Source organism: Antechinus flavipes, chromosome 2 (genome assembly GCF_016432865.1).
Source record: "Antechinus flavipes isolate AdamAnt ecotype Samford, QLD, Australia chromosome 2, AdamAnt_v2, whole genome shotgun sequence".
NCBI classification, from domain to species: domain Eukaryota; kingdom Metazoa; phylum Chordata; class Mammalia; order Dasyuromorphia; family Dasyuridae; genus Antechinus; species Antechinus flavipes.
In genome coordinates, this window is record NC_067399.1 from 216,783,325 (window position 1) to 216,805,670 (window position 22,346).

Sequence of the window (22,346 nt, forward strand, 5' to 3'; positions counted from 1 at the left end):
ACTAAGTGACAGTACATAGAGCCCAGAGCCTGGAGCACTTGGTTTAAATGTGTCCTCAGACACTAGTTGTGTCATCCTAGGCAAGTGACTTAGCCATGCTTGCCTTGGGTTCCTCATCTATAAAATGAGTTGGAGAAGGAAATGGCAAAGCATTTGAGTGTCTTTGCCAAGAAAATATCAAAAGGGGCCAAAAGAGTATTAAAAAAGACAGCTAACCAAAAAAACTGCAACAATGCCTTATATGTCTTTTCTTTGTTTTATTGAATACGTTAATGGAATTTGGTGAGAAAATAAGTAAAAGATCCAGTGAGTGCTATTTTCTTTTTCATTCTGACTTTTAAATAGTCTTCACAGTGTCATTTGCGGCAAGCAGAGCCTGCTTGATGCTGGTTGTGAGTCATAATAACACCTCCTGCCTTCCTATCCTATTCCCTGCAGGAACCACCGTGATGCGTATGACAGCCTTTGATGCTGATGACCCTTCCACAGACAATGCCCTCCTGCGATACAACATCCTGCAGCAGACTCCTGACAAGCCATCTCCCAACATGTTCTATATTGATCCTGAAAAAGGAGACATCGTCACCGTAGTGTCACCTGCGCTGTTGGACAGAGAGGTAAGTTCAAAGCCATCGACTTGCTGCTGAACAAAAACAGACTCAGATTCTCAAAACACTGAATATTCTCAAAGCCATTCAACAATATTCTGCATTATAAATGCCAGAACCTAAAGTTTCTAAATAGCCTGCATTCTTTTTTCCCTCCTTGGGTTAGAAGGGGCTAGATTTGGACAGGCTCATGATACTCCCTAAAGCCAAATTGTCCTGCCCTCAGTGAGGAGGGCAAAATAGATTGTACTTTGGAGGTTCTGCCATAGGCTGCTGGGGCTGAGTCACAGTGTGATCAAGAAAAGCTCAGTGACCAGAGTTATAGAACCTGATATGAATATAATCAGCTAAAACAATCTGACATAGAAACTATGGTCAGTGGAGAGGATTGATAATTATGGAACTGAATAGGTCCTATATTATCTGAAGAGGGTCTGTGCAAAAGTAGAAGCCCTCACATATCCAGTAAGAAATAGGTAACTAAATATGCAATGGATAGAGTGGTGGGCGTGGAGTCAAGAAATCCTGAATTCAAATCCTATTTCAGGCAAATACTGGCTTTATCACCTTGCACAACTCAACTTCTGTATCTTCAGCTGACAAAATGGGAATAATGAGAGTACTTACTTCTCAGATTTGTTGTGAGAATCAAATGAGATAATATTTATAAAAAAATTTATTTCACTTCTGTGCACATATTTGGAGCTATATAAATATTACTTATTATTATTATTTCTATGATCATTATTAATCATTTGGGCCTGAAGACTCATGGTTTTGGGACTGGGTAAGCTGTGAATTCTGTGTAATAATGCACAGCATGAATAATTTGTAAGTAACAAGGAATACCAAATTGTTTTTTAAAGACAATTTCTATTCATTCATTCAACATATATTTATTGAATATTCAATATGTATAAAGTATGGCACATGACACTAAGGAAATTGGAAAGTGAATTTAAAATATATCTCTATTATTCATGGAATTTAGATGACCAATGTGGAACAATAATATACACATATGGAACAGTGAAACGATAATTCAAAGTTATCATATGTAAGAGTAGAAGTTAAAAGAATAGCTAACATTTATAATAGCTAGTCTTTATTTTCTTAAGTTTGTCAAGCACTTTATAAACATCATTTCATTTTTATATTCACAACAAAATCCTGGGAGGTAAGTACTATTGTTACTTTTTTTTCAGATGGGGAAATTGAGGCTGATTAAAAGTTAAATGACTTGTTCACAGTCACACAAACTAGTAAGTCTGAGGCCAAATTTTAACTCAGGTTTCCTGATTTCAGTACCACCACTCTATTGATCTACTTAGCTATCTCTAAGCACAGTAAAGGAGCTAAGCATTCTGAGCCTTCAAAAAAGGGGGAGACATATATATAGGCTGGGTAATGTATTTTAAGATCTCTATCTCATGTCCTGAACTCTAATACTGAATCCTTAGCTTATAGTGGAATATCGCCCTGAATATTCCCTGCTGAAACTTCAAGGTCAGCATAAGACCCATCACTTTTTTATTATAATCAGCTGTGCTTCAAGAATACTCTGTTTCCATTATTACTGTCTTATGTCTTATGTATTCAAGCTTTAAAAATTTAAGGTATCATTGACTTTACCTCTCTCATCCTTTTAGCCTTACTATGTTCAGCCAGACGTAAGGGAAATTGAGGCCATTTAGGACAAATTCCTCATTTTACAAATGAGAACCTGAAGCATAGAAAGGTTAAGTAACCACACAGTCATATAGGTAAGACTGTTGATAGCTTCTATGCTATATATATTTTATACTATTCACAATGTTACTAGTCTTCTAGTCTCAGCTGGACTAGTTTTCTTCCTATGGGCTTTGTTGTCTCCCTCAGACACTGCATTTCTGACTTGCTGACAGAAATGGTTCTGTTGGAAATAGAGTCTCTGCAGACCATGGTTGGCTGAAGTCTATGCTGACTCTACCTTCTGGCTTTGCTAAAATGCATTGTTAAAGTGCTGCCATGCTATTTTAGTTTAAAGTCTTAACTCATATACTTGTGTAAGCTCTTTTATTTTATTCTTAATTAAATTTTTATTGATTTTTGTTTTTATAGCACCATCATTTCTCAAAATATTCCTCTCCTCTCTCTCCCATGGAACTATCCTTTATAACAATGATTTTTTTTTTTTAAAGAAAAAAGACAGTCCAGGTTTAAAAAAAAAAATTCAAACTAACACATGAACCAAATCTGACATTATACACAAAATTCCATACCCATAGTTTCCCACCTCTGATAAGGATGGTTTGGGCTGAAATTTTTAATCCCCTCTATGATGGAAACATTGCTCACTATAACTTCGTGGCGATGAGTTTTGTTTTTCTTGTTCCTATTCTTTTCATTTATATGATTGTGATAATTATGTATATTTTCCCTGGTTCTATTTTTTCTAATTTTGATTTAATTTATACAGGTCTTCCAATCCCACTCTTTAGTCTATGTCATTGGAGTCAAAATAAAAAAAATAATTTACTAAACTATACAAAAATATACCTGTGAACGACATATTGACATTAAAATACATATTAAGTTTATTTATTTTCTATTGTATTTTTATTTATTTTATTAAATATTCCCAATTATAATTTGGTTCTGTCATTTGTGGGGTTACTGCTGTTCATATTTGACAGTTCTGTTCTATACATTTATAATTTCCTATAGAGCACTAACATTCCATTAAAATTATGTGCCACTCTTTATTTAGCCATTTTTAAATAGACTTCCACTCTTTTGTCCTCTCTCAGTTTTTTGCTATAACAACAAAAAAAAAAGTACAGCTATAAATGGTTTAGTGCATCTGAGATTGTTCTTTTTATCCTTGGTCTCATTGGAGTACATGCCAGCAATAGAATCTCAGGGTCAAAGAGTAAGAACATTTTAGATCCTATTTATGTAAATAGAATTTTTTTCCAAAATACTAGAACCAATTCATAGTTTTACCAGCAGCTCTTTTAGAAAAAATAGAAAATCTTTTGCTCTTTGACAAGTAGAAAGTCTCTTATTTTGCCTTATATTTAAATCACCCATATGCTTAAACAGAAGTCTTTTAGCCCTAGGTACCAAATTTTTCAAAACAAAGAACACACTTATCCCAATTACTTAATGTGTTTTGATTTTTTTTTTCTCCCTTAGTATTCTTCCTAGTCTGGGAACTGAAACAGTTAGTTCTTAATCAGAGATCTTGCTGCTAGTTTTTGGTGAATAATTCATGTATCCCACAATTTTCATTTTGGAAGACAAAACTATAAGAACAGGTGCAGCTATTTATCTATTAATTACCAGCATCCTGGGACCTTAGAATTCCCTAGGTTTTTTTGTTTCTTTCTTTATTTTTTGTTTGCTTATTTTGTTTTGTTTTGGTTTGATTTGTTTGCTTGTTTGTTTTGAGGTAATCAGCTTTAAGTGACTTGTCCAGGCTCATTCAACCAGTAAGTGTCTGAGGCTTGATTTGAACTCTTGTCATCTTGAATTCAGGCTGTGCACCTGTCCTAGTTTCCTTTTTTTTTTTTTTTTTTTTTAAATAAAACTAGTTCTGATAGTACTGTTTTTCGAAGTACATGAGTGGGCAGAGCTAAAAGTATAGATACAAAGTAAGGCAAGTGGGCAAGGTCAACATTTCTAGGATTTTTTTAGCCACATTCTTCATGTGTAAATGGTAAGATGGATATTAACTCATGCACATAATGCACATATATAGAGAAGAGTTATATACATATATGTATATATACATTTATATATCGAGTCCTCTCTAATAAATATTAAGTGTCCAGGATGTGCCAGGCAATGTGTTAAGGGCTAGGGACACACTTAAGAAGAAAAAAAGGCACTCTCTGCCCTCATGTCTAATGAGAGGAAACATATATAAACACATAATATATATAATACTTAGCATTTATGGAGTGCTTTCTATGTACCAGGTACTGCACTAAATGCCTTACAACTATAATCTCATTTGATCCTCAGAACAACTGTGGGGGAGGAAGGGAGAGTGCTATTATTATTTCTGTTTTGTGGATGAAGAAATGGAAAGAAGGAGAATCACAGTGACATACCAAAGGACACAAGGAGCTAAATATCAAAGGAGAAATTTTTAATTTAGGTCTTCTTGACTCTATGTACCAGCACTCTATGCATTTATATGAAGGAGAGACAGAGGCAGAAAGAGAGAGACAAACAGAGGGGAGCGGGGTAAAGAGACAGACACCCAGATAGACAGAGACAGAGAGGTAAGAGACAGAGACAGAAAGAGACATAGAGAGAGAAGTGGAAGGGAATGGAGAAATCAAGTAGGCAACATTATTGCCTCTGGCATTCATATAGCCACATTTCTAAGTTCCTTAATATGTAGATGATAACATGAAAATTTATGCACATATTTTCATGTATGTTAAGATATTCAGTTATATGTGTGTATGCACACACACATAAACCAATAACTAAAACCAAAGACTCGGATTTTATTCCAAAACTGTGATTCTAAGAACTTATTTAACCATTGTTTGGCTCATTTTATCCACCTGTAAAATTAAGATCCATGGCCAGAAGCTCTGTTGGTTTGCATATTGAGGAAAGCATATTGCTGGTTAGTATTTTTTTTTTAAATCTGGTTGAATTAATTAAGTATCAAGTTGGTCCCCCTTTTATTATCTCCTTTCTTCTCCCTTCTGAGGCTATAAGTGAGAGGGCAAAATTGCACCTATGGTACTTACTATTGCTTTTTTTCTTTTTTTTTTAAATTTATTTATTTATTTATTTTTAAATAACTTTTTATTGACAGAACCCATGCCAGGGTAATTTTTTACAGCAGTGACCCTTACACTCACTTCTGTTCCGATTTTTCCCCTCCCTCCCTCCACCCCCTCCCCCAGATGTCAAGCAGTCCTTTACATATTAAGTAAGTTACAGTATATCCTAGATACAATATATGTGTGCAGAACTGAACAGTTCTCTTGTTGCACAGGGAGAATTGGATTCAGAAGGTATAAATAACCTGGGAAGAAAAACAAAAATGCAAGCATTTTATATTCATTTCCCATTGTTCTTTCTTTGGGTGTAGCAGCTTCTGTCCATCCTTGATGAATTGAAACTGAGTTAGCTCTCTTTATCGAAGAGATCCACTTCCATCAGAATACATCCTCAAACAGTATCATTGTTGAGGTATATAATGATCTCCTGGTTCTGCTCATTTCACTCAGCATCAGTTCATGTAAGTCTCTCCAAGCCTCTCTGTATTCATCCTGCTGGTCATTTTTTACAGAACAATAATATTCCATAACATTCATATACCACAATTTACCCAACCATTCTCCAATTGATGGGCATTCATTCAGTTTCCAGTTTCTGGCCACTACCAACAGGGCTGTCACAAACATTTTGGCACATACAGGTCCCTTTCCCTTCTTTAGTATCTCTTTGGGGTATAAGCCCAGTAGTAGCACTGCTGGATCAAAGGGTATGCACAGTTTGATAACTTTTTGAGCATAGTTCCAAATCACTCTCCAGAATGGCTGGATGTGTTCACAATTCCACCAACAATGTATCAGTGTCCCTGTTTTCCCACATCCCCTCCAACATTCCACATTATCTTTTCCTGTCATTCTAGCCAATCTGACAGGTGTGTAGTGGTATTTCAGAAGTGTCTTAATTTCCATTGCTCTGATTAATAATGATTTGGAGCATATTTTCATATGGCTAGAAATAGTTTTAATTTTTTCATCTGAGAATTGTCTGTTCATATCCTTTGACCATTTATCAATTGGAGAATGGCTTGATTTCTTATAAATTGGAGTCAATTCTCTATATATTTTGGAAATGAGGCCTTTATCAGAACTTTGACTGTAAAAATGTTTTCCCAGTTTATTGTTTCCCTTCTAATCTTGTCTGCATTTGTTTTGTTTGTACAAAAACTTTTCAATTTGATATAATCAAAATTTTCTATTTTGTAGTCAATAGTGATCTCTAGTTCTTCTTTGGTCATAAATTCCTCTCTCTTCCATAGGTCTGAGAGGTAAACTATCCTATGCTCTTCCAATTTATTTATCATCTCATTCTTTATGTCTAGGTTATGAACCCATTTTGACCTTATCTTGGTGTATGGTGTTAAGTGTGGGTCAATGCCTAGTTTCTGCCATACTAATTTCCAATATTCCCAGCAATTTTTGTCAAATAATGTGTTCTTATCCCCAAAACTGAGGTCTTTGGGTTTCTCAAACACTAGATTATTAAAGTTATTGGCTGTTTTATCCTTTGAATCTAACTTATTCCACTGATCAACTAGTCTATTTCTTAACCAATACCAGATGGTTTTAGTAATTGCTGCTTTATAATATAATTTTAGATCTGATACAGCTAGGCCACCTTCATTTGATTTTTTTTTTCATTAATTCCTTTGAAATTCTTGACCTTTTGTTTTTCCATATAAATTTTGTTGTTATTTTTTCTAGGTCATCAAAATAGTTTTTTGGAAGTCTGATTGGTATAGCGCTAAATAAATAGATTACTTTAGGTAGTATTGTCATCTTTATTATATTTGCTCGTCCAATCCAAAAGCATTTAATATTTTTCCAGTTGGTTAGATCAGACTTAATTTGTGTGGAAAGTGTTTTGTAGTTTTGCTCATAAAGTTTCTGATCTATCCTCTTGGAAGATAGATTCCTAAATATTTTATGCAATCAGTAGTTACTTTAAATGGAATTTCTCTTTGTAACTCTAACTGTTGGGTTTTGTTAGTGATATATAAGAATGCTGATGACTTATGTGGGTTTATTTTGTATCCTGCAACTTTGCTAAATGTGTGGATTGTTTCTAATAACTTTTTAGTAGAATCTCTGGGGCTCTCTAAGTATACCATCATATCATCAGCAAAGAGTGCCTATTCTTATTCCTTTAATCTCTTTCTCAACTCTTATTGCCAAAGCTAGCATTTCTAATACAATATTAAATAGTAACGGTGATGGTACTTACTATTATTTATATTGAAAGGGGTAGTGTTTGCAACCTTGTTAATTACCTTTATCAGAGCCCCTGAGATAGAAAGCTGGTTTTTCCTAAAAGTAAACAGAAATAACATCTGAGGGTGTTATAAATTATTCCTCATACTCTGTTCCATTATCTCTGGTAAAAGCTTGAGATACTTGGAAATTTCTACTGGGTACATTAGAAATAGGGTTTTCTATTTTCTTTTCTGAAATATACTATTCTCTCAAGCCCTCTGTTTCTCTTTAATGGGAATGATGCTTGAAGCCCTTGGAACATGAATGTCAATATCTACCTTTTTGCAAAGGAAGCATCCCTGTAATGTGATTTCTGTGATAGCCAAATATATTTGCTCTTTCTTCCCTCATACCTAACTTACACAAGCCCCATAGGTATAGGTTTTCTATTTCTCTCCTTGGGAAAACTGTATCCTAAAATATCCCAAATTTTACCTATTCTCCTTCCTCAATGCTTTGCTCTTGACTTGGCTATTTCATATTCTCCCACTACTCTATTCCCTCTGACATCCCTTTGATTTGCCATATTTTCATTGTTGAGATACCTACAGGACACTAAATGATCTTTTTTTAAATTGTGAGGTAATAAGAATAGGGAACATTTTTATAGTGATTTAAGCTTTATAAAGCATTTTATACTCACCATCTTATTTAATAATAGCTCCCATTTATAAAAGCTTTAAGCTTTGTAAAGCATTTTACATATATTATCTCTGATTCTCATTGGATCCTCAAAATAACTATTGTGATGAGGCAGAGAGTTGAAGTGACTTTCTCAGGATTATACAACTAATTGACATCTGGGGCAGGCTGTAAACCAAGGACTTCCTAACTTCAAATTCAGCTCTCTATCAAATATTATTACCCTATCTCTTTGCTTTTCACATCAGTCCCATAGGCCATGTGATACAGGAATTATAATTCCTGAGAAATGAAGAGGCCCAACGAATTGCAATGATATGCCTAGTGCCCCATAACCAACAGGAGTCAAAAAGCAAGATTCATAATTACTGTCTTTCCTCTATTCATTGCAGCCTGACAATGTTTTTTTGAGGTTTTTAGTCATCATTTCAACATCATCATCACAATCGCCTTCATTATTAATAATAACATCATAAGCAATAATATATTTCTTATACTATTAATTATATTACATTAATATATCATTCAATCACATCAATCATAAGTAATAGCATGTACTTATAACTAATTTGTCTTGGTGGTCTTAGGTGGTACTATATTCAGTTTGGGAGGGGAAAGTGAAAAACCTGATGAATTATATATCTGGTCCTATTTTACTAACATAAAATATTTGGACAGTCACTATTTACCAAGCTAAGTGCTAATATACTAGATAATTGGATGCCTTGGGCTTATTTTGGGTACTAAAGGTTTCAAGTTCATAATCTTTTCATTTTGGTCTCTTCTAGCTATAACAAGTGTATAATTATGGAAGCCAAATTAGCATTTCTACTCATAATACTACACAGCCCAAAGATAAACACAAATTAATGGAAATTGGAAAATCAATGCAAGTGAATAAGCAGACCGACTTTTCTATTAGGGTTTTCAGAGTTCAGTGCTGATCTTTGCAGCATCGGGACAATCTCAATGAAAGGAATATCTCTGAATGGAGAGGACAGAATTATCCATTGATTAGTGACCACATATTCAACATGACTGTTGATAAAGTAAAACTGAAATTTAAGAACTAGATATTAAAGAAATAAAGGTTACATAATGAATTTCTCACAAGAGTTTCATGGGATTTGCAGACCACTTAATATGACCAATAGATAATTATTCCTCTATCTGAATAAGGTTGATTTTGACAAAGACTTGGTTCTCAGTGATTCAAAGCAATTTTTGGATAGAAAATGCCATCTTCCTCCAGAAAAAGAACTATGGAGATTGAATGTAAATCAGCATAACGTATGTTCACTTTTTTTTTTTTTTTTCTGTTTTTGGTTTTTCCCTTTTGTTCAATTTTGTTGAATTTTTGTCTCCCAACAAGATTCATCATGCAATGTGTAACAAAGTTCAAGAAAGATATGAAGTTGAGCTGATCTAGGTATTTAAATAGGTCATGGAAAATGATTGAACAATAGTAAAGCGATTCAAAGAGACAAGGATAATTTTTAAAAATGTGTATGCTAGACATAGAGGTCAATTGTTCAAATATAAGGTCTATGGAATGCTTTGTATGAACTACAGCAATTAGGCCAGTATAATAAAATAGTCCTATGGTGAATCTTTATCAAAATGGAAAATTACAAGGCCAAGGTTTTTACCCTTCACATAGATTGACTTTAACCCTTCTTCTGCATATGCTTTATACTTTTGGCAAGCATTTTCCTTCTCAAAGGTAAAAAAAAAATTGAGGAAATTTTATGATTTTAATAGTCTAGTAACCAACTATAAAATATAGGAAATTTGAATCTCTAATTTAATTTAGGAAAGTTTTTTTTAGATATTTAATAATATTTTATTTCTTTCCAATTACATGTAAAGATAGTTTTCAACATTCATTTTTGTAAGGTTTTGAATTCCAAATTTTTCTCCCTCCTATCTTTCCTTCCTCCTTCTCCTCAAGACATCAAGTCACCTGATATAGATTAACAATCATGTTAAACATATTTCTACATTAGTTATGTTGTGAAAGTAGAGTCAGAACAAAAGGAAAAAATGAGAAAGAAAGCAAAACAAAACAAAACAAAAAAGCAAAAATAGTATTCTTTCATCTGCATTCAAACTCCATAGTTCTTTCTCTACATGTGGATAGCATTTTCCATAAGTCTTTTAGAATTATCTTGGATCATTGTATTGTTGAAAAGAGCTAAATCTAAAATAACTGATCATAATACGATATTGCTGCTATGTCTACAATGTTCTCTTGCTTCTGTTTACTTCACTCAGCATCAGCTCATGTAAGTTCTTCCAGATTTGGTTTTTTAAGCCGTCACTTTATCATATCTTATAAAATAATACTATTCCATTATTTTGATGTACCACAACTTTTTCAGCCATTCCCTAATTGATGAGTATTACCTCAATTTCCAATTCTTTGTCACCACAAAAAGAGCTGCTATAAATATTCCTGTACACATGAGTCCTTTTCTTTTTTAATGATCTCTTTAGAATACAGACCAAGTTGTCTGGCAGGAACAAAGGGTATGCTAAATTTTATAGCCTTTTGGGCATCCCTCTAAAGTGCTCCTTAGAATGGTTGAATCAGTTTACAACTCTATCAAGAATGCATTAATTTTCCAATTTTCCCAATCTTTCCCAACATTTATCATATTTTTTCTCGCATATTAGCCAATCTGATAAATATGAGGTCACACCTCAGAATTGTTTTAATTTGCATTTTTCAAATCAGTAGTGATTTAGACCCCTTTTTCATATGACTATGATGCAATTAGGGAACTAAATGATTTGATTTCCAGTCAGGGAAACAAATAATGTGGTTAGTGGCAGTGCAGAGTTGTGGGAACTCCTCTTTGATCAGTGCAGGTCCAACATGAAAGAATTCATGAACCCGTAATATTAGACTGGCAAAAAGGAAGTTTATTGTTGGCCCTACAGAAATCAGCTTTTTCTAAGAAGACTGACTTCCCAGTGACAAAAGTCCTGGCAAAGAGTAAAGGCCCCAGCAGAAAAATCCTGGCAGAGAGATAACAAAAGGTTTATCACTGAGAAGAAAATGTCTCTCAAAGCTGGCAGGGGTCCTGGTAGGCAGTTGTGCCAAGGGGAGAGAGGTCCTTTCGCACGGCATGATTCCTGCTTCAGGCCTTCTGCAAAGAAATGAGCCCTAAATTGCTCTTTAATAGGAAATCTGAGACTGAAGTTTCAATTGAATTAAATCACTTAAGTTCAAACTAAGTAGGAGTGGTCCTGGACTAATTTTCAGCTCAATAGAGGGTGCAGCCAGCTACTCAATAGAAATATAAAGTCCAGATCTCTAGCTAAATGACACCATTTAAGTTTGAGCTAAGTGGGGAAATAATGCTGGGCCAATATTAATGAAACCACTTAACTGCCCTGAAAGTGGGACTCAAAAGTCAAGGACAGTTTCAGAATTCCCCCATAGATATTTTTAATTTCTTCACCTGAAAACTGCCTGTTCATATCCACTGACCATTCATCAGTTAAGTAATGAATTGTATTTTTATAAATTGAGTTCAGTTCTCTATGTATTTTAGAAATAAGTGCTTTATCAGAAATACTGTCAGGAAAAAAAAAAATGTTTCCCAGCTTTCTGCTTTCCTTCTAATCTTGATTGCACTCACTTTGTTTAACAAAACTCTTTTAATTTGATGTAATCAAAATTATCCATTTTGCATTACATAATGATCTCTGTCTCCTGTTTGGCCCTAATGTCTGCCTTCCTTCAAAGATATGCAGGTAAACTATTCCTTGCTCTGCATATTTGCTTTTGGTATCATTCTTTATGTCTAAATTATATAGACATAATTTACTTGGTATATGGTGTGAGTTGTTGGTCTATGTTTCTGCCAGAGTATTTTCCAATTATCCTAGCAGTTTTTATCAAAAAGTGTGTTCTTAACATAGAAGCTAGAATCTTTGAATTTATCAAGCATTAAATTATTCTAGTCATTTACTACCATGTCTTATGTACTAAGCCTATTCCATTGATTTACTACTCCACTTTTTAACTGGTATCAAATAGTTTTGATGATTGCCAACTTATACTATAATTTTAGATCTAATAAGCCATCTACTTTAAAAAAAATTAATTCTCTTGATATTCTTTTCTTCTTATTTTTCCAGGTGCATTTTGTTATTACTTTTTCTTCTACTATTGTGTGTGTGTGTGTGTGTGTGTGTGTGTGTGTGTGTATACATGTATTCTGATTAGTATGACCATGGATAACTAAATTAATTTGGCCAAATTTGTTAATTTTTTTTTTAACATTAGCCCAACCAATCCAAAGAAACTTATGTTTTCCAATTGGTTAGATCTCTACCTATTGAGATAATCATATGATTTCTGTTCATTTTATTATTGATATGATTAATTATTATGGTAACTTTTTTTTTAGCCAATATTAGACCATCCCTGCAATTTGGGTATGAACCCTACCTTGTATTATCTTAATGATATATTGTTATAATATCTTTGCTAACATTTTATTTTAAAATGATGCATAAATATTCATTAGGAAAATTGGTCTATAATTTCCTTTCTCTGTTTTTGCCCTTTCTGGTTTAGGTATCAGCATCATATTTGTGTCATAAAAATAATTTGGTAAAACTACTTTGCCTGTCTTTCCAAATAGTTTTTCCAAATATTTTCAAATACATAATACTGAAATTACTTTTAAATGGATGGTAGAATTCACTCATAAATCCATCTGATCCTGGAGATACTGTTCTTAGGGAGTCTATTGGACTCCCTAAGTCCACTGGATAAAGCAGCTTTACACTTTAATTTTCTTTTCATTGATAGTGAATTCACCCTTTTCATTTTTAATGCTAATTTAGTTTTCTTCATTTTTTTAAAAAAAAAAGAAATTGACCAAAGGTTTACCTTTTATTGTCTTTTGTTATTTTTCTTTTCTTTATTTCTTCCTTTTTTCTTTCTTTTTTTGTAAAACCAACTCTTATTTTTATTATTCCAATACTTATCTTTTTAAAAATTTTATTAATCTCTTCTTAGATTTTCAGTTTTTAATTTAGTATTTAATTGGGGATTTTAATTTGTACTTTTTCTAGCTTTTTTTTTAGTTACATGCCCAACTCATTGATCTTTTCTGTTTCTATTTTATTTATGTAAGTATTTGAAGAAATAAAATTTCCCTTAAGAACTTCTTTAGTTACAGTCCATACATTTTATATGTTGTTTCATTATTGTCATTTTCTTTGATGAAAATATTGATTGTTCTGTGATTTATTTTTGACCCACTGAATTCTTTAGAATTAGATTATTTAGTTTTCATTTGCTTTCAGTCTATTTTTCCAGTGTCCTTTACTCCAAGGAATTTTTATTGCCTCATGATTTGAAAAGGAGACATTTAATATTCCTGACTTTTTAGAGTTGATTGTAAGGTTTTTATGCCCTAACACATGCTCTTTTTTTTTTTTTTTTTTTTTTTTTGGGTTCCATGCATCACTGGAGATTTGGGGAGGGAAAATGTATCCTTTTCATCACCATTCAATTTTGTGGTTAGATTTATCTAATTCTGACAGAGGAAATTGAGTCACCCACTGGTAGAGTTTTGCTGTCTACTTCTTCTTGTAATTTACTTAATTTTTCCTCTAGGAATTTGAATGCTACACCACTTGTTGCATATATGTTTAGTATTGATATTGCTTCGTGAATTTGCATGTCATACTTGTGCAAGAGCTGTGCTATTTTTTTTCTGCACTGCTCCAATTTTAGTATCTATGTGTTGAACAAGCACATTTAAGAAATTTTAATAATTACACTTGACCTTGGGATGATACACAAAGTCATTCCCAAAGCTTACAATATGTCCACTCAAGATCACTCCTTTTAGCCCTTGAATACTTTCATGTTAATCTTCACCATGGTTTTGCAGGAATTTTTATCCATTATCTGATTACTTGGGAAGATAAAGTCCATCTTCAGGAACTCTGCACTGGCCTACACTGTGTGACTTTGGACAAGTCATTTGACCATGTTTGCTTTAGTTTCCTCCCCTGTAAGATGAATTAAAGAAGAAAACGGCAAGCCACTCCAGTATTTTTGCCAAAAAAAATAAAAACAAAACCTCAAATGGGACTACAAGAAGTCAGATATGAATGAAATGATTGAACAACAAATGCTCAAAAAAAGGAATAGAAAGGCAATTCTAGGAACTCAAGGGCAGCGTGCTTTATACTTTCTGGGCAAATATATGTGGCTTTTCATAAGTTTCTCCTAATTGCTATTATCCACTCTTGTTGAAGGAAAAAAAAAATCTCTTCTTCCTTGAACTCCCATTCTGAATTAGTATGGAAATCCAAGACAAATAAAACATTTAGAAAATGCTAGAAAAACAATTCAGTTGATTATCTTGGCCCATTGACTTGACCATGTTAGCCATGCAATTCCAATTTTATCCAATTTATTGTAGCTGATGAGTGACTATTATTCTGAAGAAATTTCCCAAGAAAATGGAGACATCAAACAATTAGTGAAAGTCTCATTGTACATAGCAGGGAAATAATTGTTCATCAAATTAAATCAAATGTAATTGACAAGACAAACTTAAAATGAACATCTTGGCAGTATAATTAATGTGATTCATGTATCAAGCATTATTCAAAATTGTGCAAATTTGATTTTGTATCAATATATTTTATATTTGGAATAATCTTGGGAGATTCTTTTTCTGTCTATAAGAAATGTGCTATCTGATTTAAGATACTAGATTTATGAATATAATATATCCAGCATTTTCATATTTGAGATAACTTCTAAAACTATCTGGTGCTCAGAGTTTCAGGTGAACTGATAGACCATTCATTTATATTCCATTGTAAATCATATGCAAGGACATCTTATTCAAGATTTATGTGTATTTTCTTCTTATAAGATTCAAACATCCTTGGATATGGCAGAAATGAAACTTAAAATGTTTTAGGGGACATGCTCAATGCAAAAAAGTTAGAAAAAGGATTTTATGTAGCTTCAGAGCAAAAAGATCAACTTTGCCTGACTATGTTGTCAAAAGGCTCTCAAATATAAAGATGTCCCAATGAATCTCTCTCCTTTCTGCCTGCCTCTCTCTCTCCCTCCCTCTCTCTCTCTCTCTCTCTCTCTCTCTCTCTCTCTCTCTCTCTCTCTCTCTCTCTCTCTCTCTCTCATAATTTAATTGGTGAAAAGAATATCTATTGAGCTTATTAAAAACTCAGGTATAATATATAATTATTGAGCATTGTATATGCTAATGAGAATTTAAGAGATTTATCTATGGCCACACATGGTTTGTGTCAGAGGTGCCATTAGTACCTAAGCTTTCCAAATGTCAAAGCTATCCTTCTATCTACTACAGATAGTATGCTGATCTTCACTGAGTCATTTATCTATTTTGGAATTGTCTTGTGTTTTTTGTAAGTATACAGCAGTAACATTAAACGCAAATAGAAACCATATACAATGTAAAAGATTCCCTACAGCTACATAGTGACTTAACAGACTTTATTGTAGCATTAACTATGTTTGTGGTATTTTTATTTATTTTGCTAGCTAATTCCCAGTTTCATTTAATCTGGTTCCCATTATATTCAGGGAAATTGTGCCCATCTGTTTGACTTTTATGATTTAGGCTATTCTTATTGAGGAAATTCTCTTTACCAATGTGGAACTGTAACTACTCTGTAATTTAGAGGTTTTGAGAATGATGAAGCACTAACTTTACGAGAATCACAATTAGTCTCAGAGGCAGGTCTTGAATTCATGTCTTTCAGATTCCAAAGTTCATTCTGTAAAGATTCCTCTCACTGTCTTTCACTTTCAAAAGAAATGATGTTATAATCCTAGGTGGGAGGCAACTAACATTAAGTGAATAAGAGAAAGAAACATGTCCTTCAGACAAAGTAGTTGTGCTTAAAATGGAAGGTTGAGGGATTTGTATTCTGAAAGAGGGGGAAATGCTTTTAAGCTATTTTGATCTAGTTCTAACATTTGTCCATTCTCATCATGTTTGCACCAGACTGCAAGCACATACGGTTCAGTCTTGTGAAGAAAAACACCTCTCTGTTTGTTTCAGGGCATCAGTCTCACTGGGGTTATTTAGACAATAATATTAGCACCTTTTTGTGAAATATTATATATTTCATTTATAAATATTTTAGGATAATTTTCACTTCATTTTTCATATCTATGACTGTACTTAGTTTAGAAAAAAAAAAGTAGATGTAAATGAATGACTTTAAAAATCCTTTATCCAGTCAACAAAATATTGACAGTAAAGCATTAGATTTTTAGTGAAGCACTTGTTCTCTCAGGTCAGTAAATACAACGAAATGTCAAATTTATCCACATGGTCCTCTGACCCAGAGTCCCAGGTTGTATTTGTGTTAAACAAATAAACTAGCTGGGGAATGAGAGGTAGAAAAATAGAATACAAAATTCCCCTTCATTGCACTGAACTCAAAGTCTAGCAATGATTCTGAGAATTCTCTTAGAGACTCAGGAGAATGCATTTGATTTAATCTAGCCTTAATTATAAGCCAGATGCAAGAGAAAAATAATATAGTTCTTGAACTCAGGTATTTTCACTCTTAATAGAAGAGTTAGAGGGCAAAGAACCGCAAAAGTTAGCATTTGACAGAGAAAAGAACAAGTCCAAACAAAATAAGTTAAAAAAAAAAAAAGATTACTTTGATGTTGAAGAAAGGAATAGATTTTATCAAACATATACAACCACCCAACCTTCTCTCCTAAACTTCTAAAATCAATTTAGAAGAGAGTCACAGACTTCTCTCTATATATTCTGTCAGAAATTTCATTATCCTGGAAGTTCATTCCAGCCTTGGAATCCACACAGTAGAAGAACCTCTTTCTTATTGGATAGCTCCCTCTAGAACCTCCATTTAAAGAGGTAGTCCTAGCCACAGTGCCTTCATTGCTCTCCAGGATGCACTCTAGACCTTTCTCATGGCCAAGGGATATCTCATCTATTACCTAGCCCCTCCCCTCAGAGTTTCCTCCTGCCCTGCATAGACAGACACAGAGACAGACACACACACACACACACAAATACATCTTTCAGGTTTTGTTTTTGAAATATTCTACCTTACTACAGTGCAAGCTCTTGAGTAATAAGGAGTCAATGAACGTTTCAAGCATAAAAATGGATGGCCATTTTCTTTCTTCCTTTCTTCCTTTTTTCCTTCCTTCCTCCCTTTTTTCCTTCCTCTAGTCATTCTTTCTCAACTTTCCTTCTATTTATCTATCTGTCTATCCATCTGTCTAAATTTTGTCATACAGAATTACTTTAGATATTTTCCTATTTATTTCCATTTCCATTCTCTTCTCTGCAACCCAATTTCCTAAGACAGTAAAAAGCAAGCCATGCAATTAATACCAGGAGTTTGTAACTTTCAATTTTATATTGTCCCTCTTCTTTTCTCCTTGCTCAGATCTCAGAATTAGTGCTTAACTTTTATTTCTTTAAAATAAAATCCTAAAATCCTTTGAACTTTTTAATCCCCCCACACATACTCCTCTAGGAATCACTCACTGAAACTAAAGTTTGTTTTGCTTATGAATCATCTCTGCCTTATATTAGCTTCCCTTTTAAGCCTCCTCTGCTTATTTCTTTCTAATTTCTCATTGAGTTTGATATAGCTCTATACCAAAACCTTTCCATATATGCAAAATTGGGTTCAGATAAGAATGAGGTTCATCCAGCTTCCAATACACTACAATTCTTTCTTTCTCTTCTTATAATCTGAATTATGAATAATACTCTTAATATCATAGTGTATTCATTTTATCCTTTTCTAGTTTCCCTCTCTTAAAAACTTTAGAACAGAATCAATCCACTCCCAAACTCTCTATTTATCTCCTTCAATGTACTTGAAGATATTTTGTTTCTGGAGAAGCATCATTTCTTTTCTCTTCAGCATTCTAAATGCTTGCATTTCAACATTGTATAGACTCTTCCAATTGCTTTCATAAATTTACCATTCTTGGTGCCTCTGACTCATGTTTACATTCCACAATTCCTACTTAGCTCTTATCTTTTCATCAGGAATGCTTGAAAGTATAGTGTTTCATGAAAGGAACATTTTCCCTTCTATGATTATACATAACTTTGCAAAATAAGTTATACATGTCTGTAAGCATATTTCTTTTGCCTTTTGAAATATTATAACCCAAGATTTCCTCTTACTTTCAGTAGAAGCTGCTAGATCCAGTGTGATTTCTCACAATAGTTCTTTAGTACTTGAACTCTTTCTTTCTGGCTACATGAGATATGTAAATATATGTCATTTTCATTTATATCTATTTCCTTATCAATGAAAATTACTTTAAAATGCGTTGCCATCAATTTTGCCACTCTAAGAACCAAGGAGCCTTTCCACCTGACTTGCATATAAAAGATCTTCTATACTGTATATTATTCTCCCCAGTTGGAATGTGAGCTTATTTGTCCCATTTATATATCAATATTATAAACATATATATAGTATATATATGCAGAAATCCTTGTGTTTGTATATATGCATATGAAAATATGTAAATATATATGTATATATATAATATGTAGATGAGTGTGTTAATGTATATGTATTTAAATATTATAAATTTTGGTAAGAACATTCCTGGTACTTAGCCTTTTTGGGTTTTTTTAGGGGTTGTTGAAGTACTCAATTGTTTCTTTCTATTTGCTTTTTACCCTCTATTTTTAATGGACCCATAATTTTTATTTGTAATTTTTAGAAATCATAATCTATAAAAACTTTTTTTTTGGTTTGGGTCATAGTTTTCAGGAATCTAATGATTTTTAAATTCCCTCTTCTTTACCTGTATTCAAGGTCAATTGTCTTGATTTCAATTACCATACATCTTCCCTCCTATTTTTTAAATCTTTTATTTTTGTTTTAATGTCATTTTTGTTTCTTCGAGTCAGTGAGTAACTTAATATTATTCTATTATAATTTTCAAGGAATCTATTATTTGGGTGAGGTTTAGCATTTATCTCTTCTAAGCTATTTATTTTCATTCCAATTCTTACTCCATAGCCTTTATTTCATTTTTTTAAAAAATCCTTTGGTTCATTTATTTAAGTATTTATGGAGAATTTGAATATAATTTCCTTTTTATTCTTTCAATCTTTGAAATTGTTTTAGAGTTATTCTCTTCTTATTGATTAGATTTATGGATATTTTTGGATCTATAATTTTTTTTAAGACATTCAGTTTTAATGAAACAGAGAACCCATTATCTTTTTTTTTTTTTCCCATAGCTTTTTATTTACAAGTTATATGTATGGGTAATTTTACAGCATTGACAATTGCCAAACCTTTTGTTCATTTTTCCCCTCCTTCCTGCCACCCCCTCCCCTAGATGGCAGGATGACCAGTAGATGTTAAATATATTAAAGTATAAATTAGATACACAATAAGTATACATGACCAAACCGTTATTTTGCTGTACAAAAAGAATCAGACTCTGAAATATTATACAATTAGCCTGTGAAGGAAATCCAAAACGCAGGCAGGCAAAAATATAGGGATTGGGAATTCAATGTAATGGTTCTTAGTCATCTCCCAGAGTTCTTTCACTGGACATAACTGGTTCAGTTCATTGCTGCTCCATTGGAATTGATTTGGTTTATCTCATTGCTGAAGATAGCCAAGTCCATCAGAATTGATCATCATATAGGCAGAAGCAACTACACCCAAAGAAAGAACACTGGGAGATGAATATAAACTGCTTGCATTTTTGTTTTTCTTCCCAGATTATTTATACCTTCTGAATTCAATTCTCCCTGTGCAACAAGAAAACTGTTTGGTTCTGCACACGTATATTGTATCCAGGATATACTGTAACCTATTCAACATGTAGGATTGCTTGCCATCTGGGGGAGGGGGTGGAGGGAAGGAGGGGAAAAATCGGAACAGAAGTGAATGCAAGGGATAATGTAAAAAATTACCCTGGCATGAGTTCTATCAATAAAAAGTTATTTAAAAAAAAAAAAAAGAATTGATCATCATATAGTATTGTTGTTGAAGTATATAATGATCTCCTAGCCCTGCTCGTTTCACTCAGCATCAGTTCGTGTAAGTCTCTCCAGGCCTTTCTGAAATCATCCTGTTGGTCATTTCTTACCGAACAATAATATTCCATAATATTCATATACCACAATTTATTCAGCCATTCTTCAATTGATGGGCATCTATTCAGTTTCCAGTTTCTGGCCACTACAAAGAGGGCTGCCACAAACATTCATGCACATACAGGTCCCTTTCCCTTCTTTATGATCTCTTTGGAATGTAAGCCCAGTAGTAACACTGCTGGATCAAATATAATAATTCTTTATAATAGTCAATCTCGTTTTCTATTTACTTATCACTTCAGTCTTAATTCCTGAAATGAATATTTGTGAATTGGGCAGACTTTGCTCCCTGCTGCAATACTAACTGACTTTTTGTGTAATTCTGGGAGAATGAAGTCATTTATTCTACTTTTTCATTTTTGATCATAGTTTCATCTGAAGTTATTTTTATGTTTTTATAGGAGTCAGTGTGGGAGATTTGGGCTGACTGCCTCCATCCAGGTAGGATGGTTAGCCCTTGCTGGTTTTAACGTGGATGCTGGGGTTCCTGTGCTGACCTCTACCTCCTGGACTATGTTTACTTTATAAGCCCTGATATGTTTTAGCTGTTCTCTCCTCCCCACACCATTGCTGAAGTTTAGAGCACTGGATTTTCAGTACTTTCTACTTTCTATGGTGTCTCTGATTCTCTAAATCAGTTTTATCCCATGGTAAGATTGGTTGCTTCTGTTCTTTTATGTCCACTGCCTGACACATTTGAGTTCCATGGAATGGAATGTAGACCACTCTTATTACTTTTTATGGGACCCCTCAATTCTAGCAGCCTTGGGTTATACTATCTTTCAGAGTGTTTCTGGCTCATCTGTCTATTGTAGGAAGCTGTACCCTCTTGTTTGTTTGTTCTGGCCCTACCTTTTCTGGTCAGCATTCTTCTGCATTGCCTTCAGAATACTAACTGACTTTTTGTATAATTCTGGGAGAATGAAGTCATTTATTCTAGTTTTTCATTTTTGATCATAGTTTCATCTGAAGTTATTTTTATGTTTTTGTAGGAGTCAGTGTGGGAGATTTGGGCTGACTGCCTCCATTCAGGTAGCCAAGTTAGATAAAAATCAATATATCATATGATTTTCTATATATCATCTTTGCACATAATTTGTTTGTATGTTGTCTCTCATCATTAAAGTGAGAACTCTTTGAGATCAGAAAATGTTTCTTGACTCATTTTCAGTCTCTGTTACTGAGTACAGTACATGGCACATAGAGCTTAATAAATTATCATTGAATTGATAACACCAAATGGCATATGCACTTAGACATTTCATCATCCACATTTTATTTTATTTCTTGCCAAAATTGTAAATGAGTATTCTTGTAAGATGAGAGATTGGAAATGTGATTGTGTGGAGGATGGAGTTAGTTTACATGTATAAGTGACCTTAGCCAAAACATTCCTCTTTTAGTAGTTAAGATATATTTTTTTTTGGGGGGGGGGGGCGAGCAAGTTAAAGATAAAAAGAACTAAGTGTGGACAAATCATCACATCTTGAAGTTCTGAACTTTCTCATTTCTTTCAGATGGGTTGGGGATTTTATTCTATGACAAAATCTGATTGTCCTAAATACTGTTTCTCAGAATCTCCTAATTTATTTCATTCATTTCATTGAAGTTTAGGAAATTTAGATGAAATGGCTCATTCCAAAAAGGTCTGAATTTGAATCTTATCTCTGTTGAAACTTGTATGACTTTGGGCAAATTACTTAAACTCCATCAATATCAGACTTCTGGGATCTCTTTCAACTCTGTATCTATGAAGTATGAATATAATACAGACTCATCCTAGCATTCAAGAAATCTCATAAAGTCCATGGTCCATATATATACTTATGCTAGTATGGAGAGTATTGCTGAAGAGACAATCAATGTTTTTCGAATGTCCAAAG

At 33.3% G+C, this 22,346-nt stretch overlaps 1 protein-coding gene and 1 non-coding gene across 2 annotated transcripts in view; one reads left to right on the plus strand and one right to left on the minus strand.

Moving 5' to 3' along the window:
• Positions 1 to 361: 361 nt before the first annotated feature.
• The window catches only part of LOC127548678 (cadherin-13-like), a 314,443-nt gene continuing 292,458 nt past the window's right edge, over positions 362 to 22,346 (plus strand). Inside the window, exon 1 of the mRNA XM_051976186.1 lies at positions 362 to 617. Coding sequence (XP_051832146.1) covers positions 384 to 617 — 234 coding nt within the window. The 5' untranslated portion in view covers positions 362 to 383. The remainder of the gene's footprint in view (positions 618 to 22,346) is intronic.
• LOC127552627 (U6 spliceosomal RNA) lies at positions 13,965 to 14,072 on the minus strand. The gene has a single exon (XR_007951485.1). It is a non-coding gene; the product is annotated as a U6 spliceosomal RNA (small nuclear RNA).